The sequence below is a fragment of the Staurois parvus genome, unplaced genomic scaffold (assembly GCF_062004578.1).
Source record: "Staurois parvus isolate SC_StPar_1 unplaced genomic scaffold, SC_StPar_1.0 ptg000644l, whole genome shotgun sequence".
NCBI lineage: Eukaryota > Metazoa > Chordata > Amphibia > Anura > Ranidae > Staurois > Staurois parvus.
In genome coordinates this window covers 2070206-2091929 of record NW_028318440.1, presented here as the reverse complement: position 1 = coordinate 2091929, position 21724 = coordinate 2070206, and the positions used below count along the sequence as shown (strand labels likewise).

At 41.1% G+C, this 21724-nt stretch overlaps 1 protein-coding gene and 1 non-coding gene across 2 annotated transcripts in view; both read left to right on the top strand.

Moving 5' to 3' along the window:
* The window catches only part of HAUS6 (HAUS augmin like complex subunit 6), a 60950-nt gene that overhangs the window by 18497 nt on the left and 20729 nt on the right, over positions 1–21724 (top strand). Inside the window, exons 7-13 of the mRNA XM_089693960.1 lie at positions 3469–3523; positions 3738–3911; positions 15138–15331; positions 16480–16609; positions 18129–18231; positions 19500–19593; positions 20963–21023. Of these exons, the coding sequence (XP_089550086.1) occupies positions 3469–3523; positions 3738–3911; positions 15138–15331; positions 16480–16609; positions 18129–18231; positions 19500–19593; positions 20963–21023 (811 nt within the window). The remainder of the gene's footprint in view (positions 1–3468; positions 3524–3737; positions 3912–15137; positions 15332–16479; positions 16610–18128; positions 18232–19499; positions 19594–20962; positions 21024–21724) is intronic.
* Positions 16273–16403, top strand: LOC149448996 (small Cajal body-specific RNA 8). Its single transcript, XR_016315466.1, has one exon.

The following is a 21724-nucleotide window of genomic DNA, read 5'->3' as shown; positions in this document are numbered from 1 at the left end:
CACAGTACAGGAGGTGGCCAGAGACTGCGGGCACAGTACAGGAGGTGGCCAGAGACTGCGGGCACAGTACAGGGGGTGGCCAGAGACTGCGGGCACAGTACAGGGGGTGGCCAGAGACTGCGGGCACAGTACAGGGGGTGGCCAGAGACTGCGGGCACAGTACAGGGGGTGGCCAGAGACTGCGGGCACAGTACAGGGGGTGGCCAGAGACTGCGGGCACAGTACAGGGGGTGGCCAGAGACTGCGGGCACAGTACAGGGGGTGGCCAGAGACTGCGGACCTTTTGGGGAGGGAGGGGGAGCAGGTACCTGAATTTGACAGATACCCGCTCCCACTTCAGCGGAGTTGTCCTTCCTTCTTCCCGCGGCGGCTTCTGTGACAGCCGGGTGCCCACTGCGCATGCACGAGAAGCGCAGCGCTTTGTGAATGGCCTGGAGCCTTCTGGGACCTGTCATGTGTCCCAGAAGACACTGGACCATTCACAAAGCGCAGCGCTTCTCGCGCATGCGCAGTGGGCACCCAGCTGTCACACAAGCCGCCGTGGGAAGGCTGGAGCGAGGAACAGGTAAGGTCCTGCAGGAGAGAAGAGCTGAGCGGCCGGCCCGATATTCTGACATGGTGGCAGCAGAAATACCGGACCGGCCACTTTACATTTGCTCCATAAGACACACTGACATTTCCCCCCCTTTTTTGGGGGGAAAAAAGTGCGTCTTACTGAGCGAAAAATACGGTAATTTGAGAGCAGGACCTCCAATTGCTGATGTTCAACTAGGTCAGGGGTCCTCAAACTTTTTTAAACGGGGACAGTTCACTGACCTTCACACTGTTGGAGGGCTGGACTATAGTTTGAAAAAAATATGAACAAATGCCTATGCACACCACACATCTTTTATGTGTATTGAAAAAAAAACGGGGGAAAAAAAATACAATATTTAAAATGCACTGGACACTGTAACTCGCTGTACCTTGTGTGTCGTCGTCCTCCCCCTTCCTCCCCCACTGAAGTAATGGGTTGATTATTCACCAGGATGCTGCTCTCTGGGTCCTCATGGCCTAGCTATTTGCCAGCGCCGTTGTGTGTTTCCCCCCCCCCCCCCCCCCAAGCGTGCCGTGTAAATAACTTTTGTCAGGACGCAGTTTGAGGACCCCTGAGCTAGGTATTCTGAGGCCTCATATATGAAATTCACTATCTGAAATTCTGTATAATATGATATTTCTAATGGTCTGCTTTGTGACATAGGCCTCATTTGCATAAGTGTCTCTGTTTTTTTATTTTGGAATCTTTTCTTCACCTGTAGTCAGCTTAGACTAGAATGTTTCTTCCACGACCTTGTCTACTTTTTGGAGTTTCAGTAGATATTTCTTTTACATTGGTGGATAATCCTCTTTTCAGGTCACCTGATCTGAATCCTGCTGAATCTGAGACACCACTATGATGCTAAACCGTTCAGTAGGATAAGATCTTGTAACAAGAGTTTGGATTCTGACCTGGGCAGAACTTCACATTCTAGTCCCATTTGCGGTATGCATGTCTGGTGTGGACACTTCGTAGGGAGGCTTCCCCAATTGGTTATGTCTGGACATGGGGGAGAGGTCCATATATACCAAAGTGCATTTCAGGCACGGTTTTGCAGGTGGAGAAAGCCAGCTGTGGATCCCCTTGATTCAACTGTATGCAAAACGTCTTGTTTCCAGGTACAGGAATCCTCTAGTGTAGGAATGTCAAACTGGTGGCTCTCCAGCTGTTGCAGAACTAACCGTGAGGCATTCCAAGGCTGACCGTTACAAGCATGACTCCTACAGGCAGAAGCATGATGGGACTTGTAGTTCCGCAACAGCTGGAGGGCCGCTAGTTTGACACCCCTGCTCTAGTGGTATTAGTGGATGCTCTGGTGACTGTTTGGGATGTATATGCCTGGATCTTGACCTTTTATCATCCTCACTGCAGCCTGTAAAGCAATGCACTCGCGATCAGCAGATCGTGGGAGCAATGCCAGGATACTGCAAACTCTGTTAGCTGTCTGCCTGTACCCCATGTAAGGTCAGACTGTTGTGGAAGTGTGAGTAGATTCAATGAACTGTGAGAGCACCCTCACATTTTTTTGAGAACTCCAAGCTGCAATGGAGGATGGTAGTTGTAATTCTTTCACAGGAAAATGTGAATGACTGATGCGGATAAGTGGGCGGAGTCCCGCAAGGCCATGCGTTGTTTGAATTGTGATAGCGGGTGTGGGGAGAAGGTCCCCTGCCCACTGTCACAAGGTGGGATCGGGGGACGGGCCACGGGCAGGTTGTCTTTGGTAACATGTTACCAAAGGGGAACTTATCCTTTTTTTTAAAGCTTTTTTTTTTCCTGATTTGCTTTGCAGACCTGTGAGACAGGATTTTTGGATCATCTTGCTTGCTTAGGAACGAGGCATGCAAATGTACTTTTACTGACCTGATAACACTCCTGACTCTTGCTCTGTGGGCTCTAACAGATTGTTGGATTAGGGAATTGGAGGCATCTCTATATCCTGTCAATATTATGATGCTTGAGGATAGGAATGATATCCCAGTAAGGTTTATTATGGACCTTCACCCTAGGGTTGTTTTCCCTTTTTGCAGATAGGTTTAAATGAGAGCCTTGTTCTCAGTACTATTCTGGACTCTTCCATCCCTTGCTTAAGACCTTGTGCGTGGAGTTCCCATCTACTTTACCCCTCTGTCTTTTGTGATTCTGTGGGATTGAATTGGTTCTATGCATTTTCAGGAACTGCTGTTTGGACTCCTTGGAGGTACTTCTTCTCTAATTCTTCCCTGCCACGCTTCCAGTTGCCACCCTTGCAAGAAGTCTGGTATGTTGGCCTTTCCCTTTAAAAAAAAAAAAATTCTATTCTTAGGCCTGTAATGGGATCAGGCCATAGTTGAAGCCTAAGGTATTTTTCTATCTTAGGGCAGTCTATATTTTCTCTACCAGGACATCATTCTTCAGTTCTTCTGTCCTGCTCTATTTCTTCAATAGCCGTTTCTTTTCCTTGTTGACTTTGGCTCAGGCTGTGAGAAAAGTCTTATTTTTTTCAATGAACAGGAAATAAAAATAGCTGTTTTGTTTACCATGCAATCCTTTTCTTGGAGTCCATTGAGTGAGAACGCATGCCGGTGAGAAGTGTGCGTTGAGGTGCCATTCAGCATTACTGGCAAAGGAATATACCAATATGCATAATTTACTGCAACGCAGCAAGCTTAACCAATAATACACCACAAAACCATTTTAGTTTTACTGAGAGATGCTATACAGGTCACCAAGAGCATATTTTGTAACATTTTTAGATTAATAGAACGGTATGTTTTATTTGTTTTTATAGTCATTTGCTGGTAAAATGTCAGTTTGTCTTCTCATGGGCATTTTTGTGGTTTTCATTTGTACTTGCTGTAAAATTTCTGGGCTACTAGCCTCAATACTTATCCTACTTCATGATTTTTCAGAGCAACAAAGAATGAAAAAACTAATGCTGAAAATAGGGAAGATAATATAAAGGAGGTATGTGAACACGCACATCTATGCTTGAAGAAAGTTTGTTTTGCATGTGATTAAAGTATGTGAATGTCCTGTTGACTGTATACTAATTTCTGTTCTGTTTTGAGCTGCAAAAAAATTAGCAAATCTAAATTGATTTGTAAGGCCTCATTGGTTACAATTGTGTTGTAGCTATGACTTTTTTGTAAACCATTTTTTTTTTCTCCAAATGCCTAAGGTGCGACAATTGTGGGAGAACATTATGGGAAACCTAAAAACTATGGAAAAAGAAGTGGAAGTTGTGGATTCAGTTGTCGTTGGAGATGTTGATCAGTACTGTTTGGATGGATCGAACATTTCTCTAAACATTCCCAGTGCATTGGTGAGCAGAATTGAAAAAGAAATGCATAGGGTAAGTATCTCCTCCAAAGTTCCTCACTCTTCTGTGGAAAGATTCACTGAGTGAAGAGACACATCATACTCCAAGGAAGCTGTTGGATTTTAGACACATATAATACTTCTAGTGTCTTGAGGCGATTATGAATGAAAGAGCCATTGAAATAAAAAATGAAGTGTGATTTTATTCTATCACACAATGGTGTAAAATAACAATGTAAAGCGTATTATGAACAGTTCCATGTAGATAAAACTACTGTAAAAATGACAAGCAAACGTTTAAAACAAAGTCACCATTATCTGTCATGGCTGTCCTTGCCATGTGCGATACTCCATATCCTTGTCCGTCTCAATCTCTACTTGTCCTTCTCATGTCTCCTTGGGAAGAACCGGACGTGACTATATTGTAGCCGGAAGTGATCACAGTATGCACCTGTTGCAGCTTCTCAGACGTGTGTATGCAAGAGTCATGTAGCGTGTAAGTGTGTGTGAGAGAGTCTCTCTTGTCCGATGTCTCATGGTCTTTTAAGAGGCAAATGTACGTCATAGTTAGTGATCTTAATACTTTCTATGGAAATTATTACTGCTTAGCAAAGCCATTTCATATAAGGAAGGGATGCTATACATATGATGTTTGATGGACAGGAACATATGAATGCTGATGTAAATAATATTATAAGCTAATGACGTAACCCTCAGCTATATATATTTAAAGAATAATATAGCTTAAGAACATATCAATGTATAATCACTAAACTATATATGTATCAATGTTAGAGACGTATACTAAATACACACAGATACTATTAAAATACATAATGTAATAGTAAGTCACTACTAATAACCTTGACATAACTACCAGATACTTTATGCCTAAATATAGTTTACTCAACCTTCTTTTACTGTCTCAGCTTAACTTATTCATATCTTTTTTCAGTCTCAGTTTAATTGAAGAATACTAATACTACCATTTGTCAATAGACCACTTACACATATTAATATTAATTATGACTAATCATAAAAACCAAATATTTTGCAAGCTTGCCATCAATATAAGTGCCGAATCATAATTTAGATTTAACAGAAGCAATCTTCAAGGCCGATTTTACATCTAAAGCCTCATGCACACACAATTAGACTATCAGGCGAATTATCTTTTTTTTTTTTTTTTTTTTTTCTTGCTAGTCTTATATCAAAAATGAATAGTTTACTATAGAAAATTCTTGTAAGGCTGAATACAACTCCCATGATGATGTAATATATTGTATTATGTATTTAGTTTCTGAGCATGTGTGGTCTTGGTCTCAATTTTTTATTTTTTTTGCTAACTACTGTACTGATTAAGTGAAAATCGTTAATTCTGTTATCATACAAGAGAAATTTTGCACTCTTCCCTATGGCTAATTTTAGCATGAACTGACATGATCAGCTCTCGAAAGCTTTGTATGAACGATCATATTATTGTATGATTGCTCTGAAAGCTGTGTCTTTTTTTTTTTTTTTTTTCGTCTTATTCTTTTTTTTTTTTTTTTTTTTTTTTCCTTCTCTGTGTGGATTAGGCATTAGACTACACTTTGTAAGGAATTGTAGTCCTTTGCACTTAAAGACAAAAAATCCCAACCAACTGGGGAGGGGGGGGGGGTCCTCTTTAATCCAAATCCTAAAACCACTGAGGGACACGAGACATATTGTCAATTGCGGCCCAAAAGCCCAAAAAATCAGTTTGGCATGTCTCTCCATGTCTTTGTTCAGAGTCTGGCTGTTCTTGCTGTTTTTGTGCATTAACGTTTTTTTTTCTACTGCCAGGCACCCTGCTAACTCAATTAAGTTTTACTATGTTAAAAACAACCAAAAAAAATTACTTTTTACTTTGCCAAAACTATTCTCTATAAAACTATTTGACTATTCACCTCTTTCCAAAACTGTAAAAAAAAAAAAAAAAGTCAGGAATTCTACTTTAACATTCATGCAGATAATTAAAAATGGCTTTGACTTGTGAGATCCCATATGTGTCATTCAAGACAACTAATATGTCATAGATAAAACAAGTGCAAAACTCCTACGTTAATGCCTTTTTTTGTTTTGGTGAGAGTGCATGGTATTACCTTCTATAGGGAGAAGGGTAATGCAAGTGAAAATGGTTAACCGCTCCTTCAGGAAAAATGCAGGTGTGAATGTTGTCAGGTCCATGAAAATTTGTTTTAGTATCGGTTCACATACATGTGGATTGGATGCGGTTTGAAGTGCAATCAATCCGCATGACATGTGAAATAACTTTGCTTCCTATGGTGCCTGTTCACATACACTATATTGCCAAAAGTATTGGGACGCCTGCTTTTACATGCACATGAACTTTAATGGCATCCCAGTCTTAGTCTGTAGGGTTCAATATTGAGTTGGCCCACCCTTTGCAGCTATAACACCTTCAACTCTTCTGGGAAGGCTGTCCGTAAGGTTTAGGAATGTGTCTATGGGAATGTTTGACCATTCTTCCAGAAGTACGTTTGTGAGGTCAGGCACTGATGTCAGACAAGAAGGTCTGGTTCAGTCTCCACTCTAATTCATCCTGAAGGGGTCCTATTGGGTTGAGGTCATAACTCTGTGCAGACCAGTCACGTTCCTCCATCCCAAATTTGCTCATCCATGTCTTTATGGACCTTGCTTTGTGCACTGGTGCACAGTTGTGTTAGAACAGGAAGGGGCCATCCCCAAACTGTTCTCACAAAATTGGGAGCATGAAATTGTCCAAAATGTCTTGGTATGCTGTCACCTTAAGAGTTCCCTTCACTGAAACTAAGGGGCCAAGCCCAACCCCTGAAATGTCTTATGCGTCATGTCTTATGCGTCATAGGCTCGTGTGACTAATGCAGGCCATAGACGGTTTGTTTATTGGGCAATTTTTCGTCTAAAAAATGAAACTTCGTTCTGTAAACCGATGTTCCCACCAATGATTGTGAAAATCGGCCTTTTTTGTTAAAGAATTTTCCAGATGACCGATAAACGAAATGAGGAGGAACCGCGAAAATCGGTCGATGCCATTGCCCCACTAACAGTGCGAAAATTGACCAGAGACTGCGGACACAGTACAGGAGGTGACCAGAGACTGCGGACACAGTACAGGAGGTGACCAGAGACTGCGGACACAGTACAGGAGGTGGCCAGAGACTGCGGGCACAGTACAGGAGGTGGCCAGAGACTGTGGGCACAGTACAGGAGGTGGCCAGAGACTGTGGGCACAGTACAGGAGGTGGCCAGAGACTGCGGGCACAGTACAGGAGGTGGCCAGAGACTGCGGGCACAGTACAGGGGGTGGCCAGAGACTGCGGGCACAGTACAGGAGGTGGCCAGAGACTGCGGGCACAGTACAGGAGGTGGCCAGAGACTGCGGGCACAGTACAGGAGGTGGCCAGAGACTGCGGGCACAGTACAGGGGGTGGCCAGAGACTGCGGGCACAGTACAGGAGGTGGCCAGAGACTGCGGGCACAGTACAGGAGGTGGCCAGAGACTGCGGGCACAGTACAGGGGGTGGCCAGAGACTGCGGGCACAGTACAGGGGGTGGCCAGAGACTGCGGGCACAGTACAGGGGGTGGCCAGAGACTGCGGGCACAGTACAGGGGGTGGCCAGAGACTGCGGGCACAGTACAGGGGGTGGCCAGAGACTGCGGGCACAGTACAGGGGGTGGCCAGAGACTGCGGGCACAGTACAGGGGGTGGCCAGAGACTGCGGACCTTTTGGGGAGGGAGGGGGAGCAGGTACCTGAATTTGACAGATACCCGCTCCCACTTCAGCGGAGTTGTCCTTCCTTCTTCCCGCGGCGGCTTCTGTGACAGCCGGGTGCCCACTGCGCATGCACGAGAAGCGCAGCGCTTTGTGAATGGCCTGGAGCCTTCTGGGACCTGTCATGTGTCCCAGAAGACACTGGACCATTCACAAAGCGCAGCGCTTCTCGCGCATGCGCAGTGGGCACCCAGCTGTCACACAAGCCGCCGTGGGAAGGCTGGAGCGAGGAACAGGTAAGGTCCTGCAGGAGAGAAGAGCTGAGCGGCCGGCCCGATATTCTGACATGGTGGCAGCAGAAATACCGGACCGGCCACTTTACATTTGCTCCATAAGACACACTGACATTTCCCCCCCTTTTTTGGGGGGAAAAAAGTGCGTCTTACTGAGCGAAAAATACGGTAATTTGAGAGCAGGACCTCCAATTGCTGATGTTCAACTAGGTCAGGGGTCCTCAAACTTTTTTAAACGGGGACAGTTCACTGACCTTCACACTGTTGGAGGGCTGGACTATAGTTTGAAAAAAATATGAACAAATGCCTATGCACACCACACATCTTTTATGTGTATTGAAAAAAAAACGGGGGAAAAAAAATACAATATTTAAAATGCACTGGACACTGTAACTCGCTGTACCTTGTGTGTCGTCGTCCTCCCCCTTCCTCCCCCACTGAAGTAATGGGTTGATTATTCACCAGGATGCTGCTCTCTGGGTCCTCATGGCCTAGCTATTTGCCAGCGCCGTTGTGTGTTTCCCCCCCCCCCCCCCCCCCAAGCGTGCCGTGTAAATAACTTTTGTCAGGACGCAGTTTGAGGACCCCTGAGCTAGGTATTCTGAGGCCTCATATATGAAATTCACTATCTGAAATTCTGTATAATATGATATTTCTAATGGTCTGCTTTGTGACATAGGCCTCATTTGCATAAGTGTCTCTGTTTTTTTATTTTGGAATCTTTTCTTCACCTGTAGTCAGCTTAGACTAGAATGTTTCTTCCACGACCTTGTCTACTTTTTGGAGTTTCAGTAGATATTTCTTTTACATTGGTGGATAATCCTCTTTTCAGGTCACCTGATCTGAATCCTGCTGAATCTGAGACACCACTATGATGCTAAACCGTTCAGTAGGATAAGATCTTGTAACAAGAGTTTGGATTCTGACCTGGGCAGAACTTCACATTCTAGTCCCATTTGCGGTATGCATGTCTGGTGTGGACACTTCGTAGGGAGGCTTCCCCAATTGGTTATGTCTGGACATGGGGGAGAGGTCCATATATACCAAAGTGCATTTCAGGCACGGTTTTGCAGGTGGAGAAAGCCAGCTGTGGATCCCCTTGATTCAACTGTATGCAAAACGTCTTGTTTCCAGGTACAGGAATCCTCTAGTGTAGGAATGTCAAACTGGTGGCTCTCCAGCTGTTGCAGAACTAACCGTGAGGCATTCCAAGGCTGACCGTTACAAGCATGACTCCTACAGGCAGAAGCATGATGGGACTTGTAGTTCCGCAACAGCTGGAGGGCCGCTAGTTTGACACCCCTGCTCTAGTGGTATTAGTGGATGCTCTGGTGACTGTTTGGGATGTATATGCCTGGATCTTGACCTTTTATCATCCTCACTGCAGCCTGTAAAGCAATGCACTCGCGATCAGCAGATCGTGGGAGCAATGCCAGGATACTGCAAACTCTGTTAGCTGTCTGCCTGTACCCCATGTAAGGTCAGACTGTTGTGGAAGTGTGAGTAGATTCAATGAACTGTGAGAGCACCCTCACATTTTTTTGAGAACTCCAAGCTGCAATGGAGGATGGTAGTTGTAATTCTTTCACAGGAAAATGTGAATGACTGATGCGGATAAGTGGGCGGAGTCCCGCAAGGCCATGCGTTGTTTGAATTGTGATAGCGGGTGTGGGGAGAAGGTCCCCTGCCCACTGTCACAAGGTGGGATCGGGGGACGGGCCACGGGCAGGTTGTCTTTGGTAACATGTTACCAAAGGGGAACTTATCCTTTTTTTTAAAGCTTTTTTTTTTCCTGATTTGCTTTGCAGACCTGTGAGACAGGATTTTTGGATCATCTTGCTTGCTTAGGAACGAGGCATGCAAATGTACTTTTACTGACCTGATAACACTCCTGACTCTTGCTCTGTGGGCTCTAACAGATTGTTGGATTAGGGAATTGGAGGCATCTCTATATCCTGTCAATATTATGATGCTTGAGGATAGGAATGATATCCCAGTAAGGTTTATTATGGACCTTCACCCTAGGGTTGTTTTCCCTTTTTGCAGATAGGTTTAAATGAGAGCCTTGTTCTCAGTACTATTCTGGACTCTTCCATCCCTTGCTTAAGACCTTGTGCGTGGAGTTCCCATCTACTTTACCCCTCTGTCTTTTGTGATTCTGTGGGATTGAATTGGTTCTATGCATTTTCAGGAACTGCTGTTTGGACTCCTTGGAGGTACTTCTTCTCTAATTCTTCCCTGCCACGCTTCCAGTTGCCACCCTTGCAAGAAGTCTGGTATGTTGGCCTTTCCCTTTAAAAAAAAAAAAATTCTATTCTTAGGCCTGTAATGGGATCAGGCCATAGTTGAAGCCTAAGGTATTTTTCTATCTTAGGGCAGTCTATATTTTCTCTACCAGGACATCATTCTTCAGTTCTTCTGTCCTGCTCTATTTCTTCAATAGCCGTTTCTTTTCCTTGTTGACTTTGGCTCAGGCTGTGAGAAAAGTCTTATTTTTTTCAATGAACAGGAAATAAAAATAGCTGTTTTGTTTACCATGCAATCCTTTTCTTGGAGTCCATTGAGTGAGAACGCATGCCGGTGAGAAGTGTGCGTTGAGGTGCCATTCAGCATTACTGGCAAAGGAATATACCAATATGCATAATTTACTGCAACGCAGCAAGCTTAACCAATAATACACCACAAAACCATTTTAGTTTTACTGAGAGATGCTATACAGGTCACCAAGAGCATATTTTGTAACATTTTTAGATTAATAGAACGGTATGTTTTATTTGTTTTTATAGTCATTTGCTGGTAAAATGTCAGTTTGTCTTCTCATGGGCATTTTTGTGGTTTTCATTTGTACTTGCTGTAAAATTTCTGGGCTACTAGCCTCAATACTTATCCTACTTCATGATTTTTCAGAGCAACAAAGAATGAAAAAACTAATGCTGAAAATAGGGAAGATAATATAAAGGAGGTATGTGAACACGCACATCTATGCTTGAAGAAAGTTTGTTTTGCATGTGATTAAAGTATGTGAATGTCCTGTTGACTGTATACTAATTTCTGTTCTGTTTTGAGCTGCAAAAAAATTAGCAAATCTAAATTGATTTGTAAGGCCTCATTGGTTACAATTGTGTTGTAGCTATGACTTTTTTGTAAACCATTTTTTTTTTCTCCAAATGCCTAAGGTGCGACAATTGTGGGAGAACATTATGGGAAACCTAAAAACTATGGAAAAAGAAGTGGAAGTTGTGGATTCAGTTGTCGTTGGAGATGTTGATCAGTACTGTTTGGATGGATCGAACATTTCTCTAAACATTCCCAGTGCATTGGTGAGCAGAATTGAAAAAGAAATGCATAGGGTAAGTATCTCCTCCAAAGTTCCTCACTCTTCTGTGGAAAGATTCACTGAGTGAAGAGACACATCATACTCCAAGGAAGCTGTTGGATTTTAGACACATATAATACTTCTAGTGTCTTGAGGCGATTATGAATGAAAGAGCCATTGAAATAAAAAATGAAGTGTGATTTTATTCTATCACACAATGGTGTAAAATAACAATGTAAAGCGTATTATGAACAGTTCCATGTAGATAAAACTACTGTAAAAATGACAAGCAAACGTTTAAAACAAAGTCACCATTATCTGTCATGGCTGTCCTTGCCATGTGCGATACTCCATATCCTTGTCCGTCTCAATCTCTACTTGTCCTTCTCATGTCTCCTTGGGAAGAACCGGACGTGACTATATTGTAGCCGGAAGTGATCACAGTATGCACCTGTTGCAGCTTCTCAGACGTGTGTATGCAAGAGTCATGTAGCGTGTAAGTGTGTGTGAGAGAGTCTCTCTTGTCCGATGTCTCATGGTCTTTTAAGAGGCAAATGTACGTCATAGTTAGTGATCTTAATACTTTCTATGGAAATTATTACTGCTTAGCAAAGCCATTTCATATAAGGAAGGGATGCTATACATATGATGTTTGATGGACAGGAACATATGAATGCTGATGTAAATAATATTATAAGCTAATGACGTAACCCTCAGCTATATATATTTAAAGAATAATATAGCTTAAGAACATATCAATGTATAATCACTAAACTATATATGTATCAATGTTAGAGACGTATACTAAATACACACAGATACTATTAAAATACATAATGTAATAGTAAGTCACTACTAATAACCTTGACATAACTACCAGATACTTTATGCCTAAATATAGTTTACTCAACCTTCTTTTACTGTCTCAGCTTAACTTATTCATATCTTTTTTCAGTCTCAGTTTAATTGAAGAATACTAATACTACCATTTGTCAATAGACCACTTACACATATTAATATTAATTATGACTAATCATAAAAACCAAATATTTTGCAAGCTTGCCATCAATATAAGTGCCGAATCATAATTTAGATTTAACAGAAGCAATCTTCAAGGCCGATTTTACATCTAAAGCCTCATGCACACACAATTAGACTATCAGGCGAATTATCTTTTTTTTTTTTTTTTTTTTTTCTTGCTAGTCTTATATCAAAAATGAATAGTTTACTATAGAAAATTCTTGTAAGGCTGAATACAACTCCCATGATGATGTAATATATTGTATTATGTATTTAGTTTCTGAGCATGTGTGGTCTTGGTCTCAATTTTTTATTTTTTTTGCTAACTACTGTACTGATTAAGTGAAAATCGTTAATTCTGTTATCATACAAGAGAAATTTTGCACTCTTCCCTATGGCTAATTTTAGCATGAACTGACATGATCAGCTCTCGAAAGCTTTGTATGAACGATCATATTATTGTATGATTGCTCTGAAAGCTGTGTCTTTTTTTTTTTTTTTTTTCGTCTTATTCTTTTTTTTTTTTTTTTTTTTTTTTCCTTCTCTGTGTGGATTAGGCATTAGACTACACTTTGTAAGGAATTGTAGTCCTTTGCACTTAAAGACAAAAAATCCCAACCAACTGGGGAGGGGGGGGGGGTCCTCTTTAATCCAAATCCTAAAACCACTGAGGGACACGAGACATATTGTCAATTGCGGCCCAAAAGCCCAAAAAATCAGTTTGGCATGTCTCTCCATGTCTTTGTTCAGAGTCTGGCTGTTCTTGCTGTTTTTGTGCATTAACGTTTTTTTTTCTACTGCCAGGCACCCTGCTAACTCAATTAAGTTTTACTATGTTAAAAACAACCAAAAAAAATTACTTTTTACTTTGCCAAAACTATTCTCTATAAAACTATTTGACTATTCACCTCTTTCCAAAACTGTAAAAAAAAAAAAAAAAGTCAGGAATTCTACTTTAACATTCATGCAGATAATTAAAAATGGCTTTGACTTGTGAGATCCCATATGTGTCATTCAAGACAACTAATATGTCATAGATAAAACAAGTGCAAAACTCCTACGTTAATGCCTTTTTTTGTTTTGGTGAGAGTGCATGGTATTACCTTCTATAGGGAGAAGGGTAATGCAAGTGAAAATGGTTAACCGCTCCTTCAGGAAAAATGCAGGTGTGAATGTTGTCAGGTCCATGAAAATTTGTTTTAGTATCGGTTCACATACATGTGGATTGGATGCGGTTTGAAGTGCAATCAATCCGCATGACATGTGAAATAACTTTGCTTCCTATGGTGCCTGTTCACATACACTATATTGCCAAAAGTATTGGGACGCCTGCTTTTACATGCACATGAACTTTAATGGCATCCCAGTCTTAGTCTGTAGGGTTCAATATTGAGTTGGCCCACCCTTTGCAGCTATAACACCTTCAACTCTTCTGGGAAGGCTGTCCGTAAGGTTTAGGAATGTGTCTATGGGAATGTTTGACCATTCTTCCAGAAGTACGTTTGTGAGGTCAGGCACTGATGTCAGACAAGAAGGTCTGGTTCAGTCTCCACTCTAATTCATCCTGAAGGGGTCCTATTGGGTTGAGGTCATAACTCTGTGCAGACCAGTCACGTTCCTCCATCCCAAATTTGCTCATCCATGTCTTTATGGACCTTGCTTTGTGCACTGGTGCACAGTTGTGTTAGAACAGGAAGGGGCCATCCCCAAACTGTTCTCACAAAATTGGGAGCATGAAATTGTCCAAAATGTCTTGGTATGCTGTCACCTTAAGAGTTCCCTTCACTGAAACTAAGGGGCCAAGCCCAACCCCTGAAAGACAACCCCACACCATAATCCCCCCTCCACCAAACTTTACACTTGGCACAATGCAGTCAGGCAAGTACCATTCTCCTGGCAACCACCAAACCCAGACATGTCCCTCAAATTGCCAGACAGAGAAGCGTGATTTGTCACTCCAGAGAACACATCTACACTGCTCTAGAGTCCAGTGGCAGTGTGCTTGACACCACTGCATCCAACACTTTGTATTGCACTTGGTGATGTAAGGTTTGGATGCAGCTGCTCAGCCATGGAAACTCATTCCATGAAGTTCTACACACTGTTGTGCCATTCTGAAGGCCACACGTAGTTTGGAGGTCTTTACCTATTGACAGTTGGTGACTTCCGCACACTGTGCGCTTCAGAATGCACTGACCCCGCTTTTGTCAATTTACATAGTCTACCACTTTGTGGCTCAGTTGCTGCTGTTCCCAGTTGCTTCCACTTTGTTATAATACCACTAAGAGTTGACCGTGGAATATTTAATAGCAAGGAAATTTCATGGATGAACTTATTGCACAGATGGCAACCTATCATGGTACCACACTTGAACTCACGGAGTTTCTGAGAGCTACCCATTCTAATTTCACAAATGTTTGTAGAAGCAGTCTGCATGCCTAGGTGCTTGATTTTATACACCCGTTGTCATGGAGGTGATTGAAACACCTGAATCCAATGATTTGGAGGGGCGTCCCAGTACTTTTGGCAATTTTAGTAGTGTATGTCTGGTGCACTGGCAGTGTAGATTGAAAAGGAATCCTGTCTGACTTCTGAGCAGTGCAATCCGATTCAGGTGTGGATCACAGGCTCATTGACAATGGGAACTGCTTTAGAATCGCACATCATGAGTTTGTGAACACAATTTCAGGCCAGTTTTCAAATCCTGACCTGAACCAATGAATGACTGCTTTTCAATTCCCACTAAAACCAGAGCTGTCCAGCTGCACCTGCACATATGTGATATGGCAGTCACATTGGCACTTAATCTTGAACACCTGTTTGATAGTAATCAAACTTATTTTTTTTAGCTGGCAACATTGTAATTTTTAACCTTTTTAATGTTCTGTTACAGTTGCAAATAGAAAATGTGTATGAAGCTGGAAAAGTGAACCTTGTAACCATTGTTCAGCTTCTAAATGAAGCCCTGAAAGTAATCAAATTAGAACAGAGTTGCAGTGGTGGTCAGAAACATCAAGTGGACTGTCAGTATCTTGAAGCAAAGGTCAAGTTTGAAACTGAAATGCTTACAAGGCTAAGACACACTAGGTGAGAAAAATAAAAATCTACAAAATCCACAGAATTAATGGAGTTGGTGTGTCAATGTCTCCTACCTCCTAAACAGTTACATTTACTGATCAATTAATACCACTTTTCAGGGCTGGTATAGCTGACAATTTTGCATGGTTTTATTGGCTGAGAATTCCTTAGCACTGTTTGCTGTGTTGAATTCATGTCAGTTTTTTATTTTTGAAATTGCAAGGATTTGTAATTTTTTGCATAGGTTGAGTGGAATAAATGTGGTTGCTAACTCATTAACACATTAATGAATCCCATTTGGATCTACTCCTATACATACTACATTTTAATTCTCCCCTCTATTAGCTTTCAAAGTTTTCCAACTTGAGTAACTAGTCCAACTTTTATGTACAAAAATATCCGAACTATTTTTATTCTACAGACAATGGTCAAAACACACATTTTAGAACTATTAAAATACAAATTTTCCTGAATGGTTCATGTTTTGTATATAAAATATTGTGAACCAGGCCTTATAAATATGGACCCTTTTTCTTATGTCCACCCTTAATGACCACTATGTTGGTGACAATCCATATATACCCTTGTATAATCTACTATTACAGCAAGCCTGATGCTTTAATTTTGATAAAGGATATAGTTCAGTATGTTGGTGGAATATTCATTTTATTGGAGAGCAGTGTTTATCGCTGGACATTTTTTTTATATAGATAAATCAGCAGGATAGTGTTTTTTTGTATTTTAATGGCTTTTAAATATGTATTGACCATTGTTTGTGGTGTAATAGAGAGCTGATATTTTTGTACTTAAGAGTAACTGACTAGTTTCTCAGTGTTGATATTTCTGTTAGCTGATAGAGGGTACTGAGAGATGGCTTTCAATTTTGCATAAAAGTGAGGGTTACCTAGTACATACTTGGTTGATGTATGTAAAATATGTGGAGAATGGTGTGGGGGATTGATACACAGATGGAGATTAAATTTGCTCCATTTGTCACAAAATCTCCCTAGAATAGAAATGCTTTCTGATGACCGGGGCGAAATGAGAGAAATCGTTACGGACAGATACGGAGCAGACACAATTTAACCTATAATGGGTTTGTCCATTAGGTGTATCTTGTATGTTTTACATTGTTAACATGATCTTCACTGTTCTAGACACAAAATAAAGAGAGAAGATCTTGTTTCTATTAATAAGTCCATTTTGGAAAAACAGAAGGACTGGGAGAAAAAATGGAAGAGGATTCTTGGGATGTCGCCTTTTAGCCTCTTCAGAGGACTGAACCCAGTAAGTATTTATATTATTTTTAATATTGAGATAGTCTGCCCCAGAGCTTCTTATCTTGCTATAGAGAATGTTTTCACAAGGTACAGTGCTTCCGCATTGTGACCAAGAAGGCATCTTTTAGGAAGTGTGTAACTGGGAAGGTGATGCTGTGGGACTGAAGAGGTTAAAATTAAATATTTTAATTTTGGGTTCTTAAACCAAGCATTTTATGTATTTAGTTTTTTTTTTTTTTTAAATACAAATTGGATATGCCACAAATAAACACACATGCATGTGTTTGTAAATATTGCTCTGTCCAACTATAGCAATAAAATGATCCTCCACATGTATGCCTTTTAGTTTCTAAGCACTTGAGGGACTTTGTATCAGACAGAGCCTCGGTGGCTGAGGACTTGGAGGGCTTCTGTTGCCACTTGCAGATCAGATAAGGATTCTGAGAGCGGATTCACACATGTGGTGTGGATTTGAAGCTCAGGTTTCACAGCTGATTGATACAGTAATTGTTTAGCGGTTCATGTCAGGTTTACATCAAGTTCAGGACAGGAATAGGGCAGGATCTTATCCTGTTCACACATATGCAGTTTAGAAACGGTTCCCATAGAAGTCAATAACCTGTAATCCGCACATGAACCTGAAGGTACTGTTCAGAAGTTGTACATGACTTTTTCAAACCGCACTGAATCCGCACCACCAGTACATCGGAAATCTGTGAACAGGCAACATAGGAAGCAATGTTCTTTTGCATGTCATGTGGATTGGATGCGGTTCAAACCACATCCAATCCACATATATGTAAACTAAGGAGCATTCCATATGTCTCTTGTAACTGAGAGAACACAGTTCTTCAATGATAAATGATGGTAGGAAAGCGTGTGAAGCATGCAAAACTCTGCCCAACAGATGTCTGCACTCAATCACTGAGCATTAACACAGTTGGCAGTAAATTGGTGGAAAGTAGGGATTGTGAATGCTGTCTAATAGATCTAGTTATGAGGTAGCTTCCAGTTCTCGGCTTGCACAGCTTATTCACAAAGTGAACTAATAGAGACAGGGTCACACCTGGGCTGTACCATGGCTGTGGACAGGAAAAGCCGTCCATGGTTAGCAAACACAATACTCTCTGGTCTGCAAAATGCAGACCCCACTGCTTGAAGGTCATATTCCAGGTTAGCATGTCCTGTTTAGCAGGTTGGGTATTCTAAGGTTAGGCTTGAAAAAGGCCAGTCAGGTAGCCGAGTAGAGAGACTACTGATTAAGCATAATCCTTGATTGGGAATAGGTGGGGAATAGCAGAAAAGGTTGAAGTTTATCCCCCCCCCTAAATCCAACTGAGGCATACTTGGGGGGGGAAGTTATACTGGGTTAGCCAGCAGATTCCAAGTTTAAGAGCACATACTGAACTGAATGGCTCCTAAATTCATCAAAATTGTGAGGTGGTGCTGCAGGCTGACTGTTGTCTAACAAGCAGTTTGGGCACTCTTGGATGATTTGATTAACTTTTATCTTTATATCTAACTAGGTTCTTGAACTCCAGCCACCACTAGCTCCATTTTCCTTTGATCCTGCAGCAGAAGAAGCTTTAAGGAGCAGTGTTTTTAGTCAGTACCCAGTCTCTCTTCCAGGTAAGCATTTTGATGATGCATGATGGTATACATATATGGTATTTCTGCTAAATGACTTTTCGCTCAGAAACGTGTCTTCACTGTATAGTGTATGCAATTTATATATACTTAACCGTTTTGCTGACAGGCCCTGCACTCCACTTTTAAATGTAGGTGGCCAGACAGTGTGTTTATTTATTTTCTCTTCACTTTCAGATTTTAAGACCCCTCAAATAGTACATTTTCTGTAAGCCAATTTTGTGTTTGCAGTGGGGGTGGTGTGCTATGGGATTGGAGGAGCTGTGGGGACTTTCTAGAGTGGGGGAAGGTTCAGAGCAGCCAGAGATCATAGAACAGCTGAGAAAGCTATTCCTTTATTCAGGCTACCTGGAAGAGGTTTTGTGCTGTCGTATGCTATACATTGCTGCCAACTAAGGGGTTAAGGTCTAGATAAACATACCTTAGCACATCTCCTTGATGCCCATTCTATTGTTCACAATCACTTGGCCAGATGAAGTCCAGTCCTATATTTTGACACTTACACAGCTTCATGTTGTTTAGTTTTGCAGTGATACGAGGTTTCATCTACTTGACAAATTCTGAAACATTGGTGTGGGTGGCCCACCATATTTTGCTTTTGGAGGGTCAGAAGCAGCTTTATTTAGGCTATTGAGGGCTTCTAATGCTTTGCTGACAATGTAAATGTTGATGTTGGAGGATTCAGTGGTCCTGCTAGGTGTAATTTATGTACTGTACTATTGCGTACAGTAAGTGGTAGGACCACAGTGATTTATATAAGCTATAAAGCATAGCATAATGTACTTGTGTCTATTCATCAATAATTATTATTATTATACAGGATTTATATAGAGCCAACAGTTTGCTCAGCGCTTTACAATATAAAGGAAGACAATACAGTTCAATACAAGATGGTTAGGAGGGCCCTGCTCCTTGGAGCTTACACTCTGAGAGATAATTTTGTCTTTGTTTTTCTTTTCTTCTGTCTTTCCCTACCAATCAATACATGTTCTGCATGCATCAGCTGTTGGTGCTGATAACATAACACTGTAATATCTTCTCAGTTGCTACCTATGATATTAAAATCATGCATGGTACAAGATGGTGATAGTTTCAGAAAAGAATGGAAAAAGAAAAATTCTCTTGACCCTTTTTGCCCTGCAGGCTCTGTTGTGAGACTAACTATAATGCATATATGCACATTTAACATTAATTATGCAAATAATTTAATTGCACTTCTATGCGTATTTAAATGTTTATTTTAATTACAGATCTGTCTGACAAAGATTCAGAAATCATAGAGAAAGCTCCCAATGATTCCTTTACAAGTTTCATGGATGCCACATTATTTACACCAAGGGGCAGGTAAGCATACATAAGGTACAGTTTTATTAAAGTGCAGTTTCATTTATATTTTACTGTTCCCTGTCCTCATCTTTTCTATTAAAGTGTATCTAAACCCAATAACAAAAATTGAATACGTGCCTCTCCCTATTTGTGGTGGCTGAATTTGTTTGTGGTGGGTTTTTTCTTTTGTTCTATATTTTGAATTGGCAGTCTTGTAAGGAACACTCTTTATTTCTAGAAGCTCCTAGTACTAGCTGTCACTTTTTAAAAATGGCATAGCCGTTCGGGGCTCCACCTACACGTCATTCATTCACGGAGTTCAGTGAATGAATGAACTACAAGTTCCGACAGCCTTAGCAGCCGACAGCTTGTAGTTCTCAATGAACTACCAAAGCGATGCGGTAGTTCATTGATTCTTCCCATCAGTATATCTGCTTGCCCATATGGGCAAGCAGATATACTGACAGGTCTGCAGGAAACCTACATGGCAATGCTTTTCAGGCTCCTGCAACAAAAATAATAAATGCACATTTTTTTAAGCAAAAAAAATGTTCATTTAAATTTGTCAAAATGTGAACTTATCTTTTATCCTATTGTGTACCATTTTATAGAAATCTTCTGTTTTTTTCAAATTGCAATACCTGTTGGCTATGCTGTATCCAGACACTGGGTACAAATGAAAATCGGCAGCAAAAACACTTTAGCCCTATTTGTCATACAGCATGTTGGAAACCTTATGTGATTAATTACAATACAGTCATTAAAAGTTTCAGATTTCTCAATTTCTTTGTGATGCAGTCCATCTGAAATAAGTTGTGTTCAATAAGGAGTCTATCATAATCGCCAAACGTTTTTCAGGAAGCAAAACTCCAAAATGTCCACTGTAGGAATTTTAAAATCTTGTTTGTGTATAGCTTGTAATTTTCATCTGTATGTGGGAGCAGCCCATTTGTTCATTAAATATGCAGACTCTGTTTCCTGGTTCTTACTGATTCTTTTACCTCGCTGCAAGTCAGCCAGGGTCTGTTTGATGCCAATAGACTCATTGCTGTTTTTCACAAAATGGAAGTTAACAACGTTCTTGGTAGCTAGATATGTGGTCTACGCTGCCCATGGTTTTGTTACTAGACAAAATAGCTGATGTGCCTTGTTTATTCATTTGAAGTCTGATTTTTATTTCTTTTACTTTTACTTAAACACTTACTTTTTTTTTTTTTTTTTTTTTTTTAATAAACCTATGAATTTGGGGGGAAAAAAATCTGAATGTAGTGCAGTTTCTGAAATTCATTTCCCTTTATGATAGCTGAGAAGATGTAGTGAAAGAACAGAAGCAAGTAATTTTTTGTTTTCTTGAGCTCTGTCAATTTCTTAAAATATCTTGTTACAGAACGTCATTACCAAATCGGAAAGTGACTCCTATTCAACGCAGAATGTCCTTAAATGAGATGGTAAGACCTTTATTAGAGCAGTTGAATAAGTTACATTTTCTATTGTTTGCTAAAAGAAAAAGTTGCAAGTAAAGATAGTGAACTATACAGCTCCTGTACCTTTTTATAGTAGATTCCCTTGACATCCCCTTCCCCCTTGCACAGCCCCCAAGCATCATATCAAAGAAAAAAACAATGCAAAAGGCTTACCGTACATGAATTGAAATTTGGCCAATTCAGCAGGTAGCAGAAGTTGTACAGAAGTTGATCTATTGATAAACGCCTGTACAACCAGCCTATCGAGTTTTTCCCAATCAATCAGTGCCACAGCCTATAAGTGGCAGCACTGATGAGTGTGTTCTGTTGGTGGGAAAAATTCCCTGCTATCATAACATAATTGTACAGTGGGTGTGATTCCTCCATCAACCTAGAGAATAATGTATCGGCTGCCTTACTGTTGGTGTGTGACTTTGCATTCCTTGTTCCTCTCTTCCTCCCCTTAAAACAGAGATTGCTGCTAACTTCTGGGTCCCTTGCTGAGTGGCTGCCCTGCTGCATAGTGAACCCAGGGGACACTGCCCAGCATGGGCACCATTCAGAGAAAACTTTGCACTCTCTCAGTGTGCCTAAATCTTCTTGCGCATCTATGTATAGAAGTCCTATTTGCTGCACAAAGACAAAAAGGACCTTTTTTTAAAGTGCAAAGGAGAAGGTGACCTGAG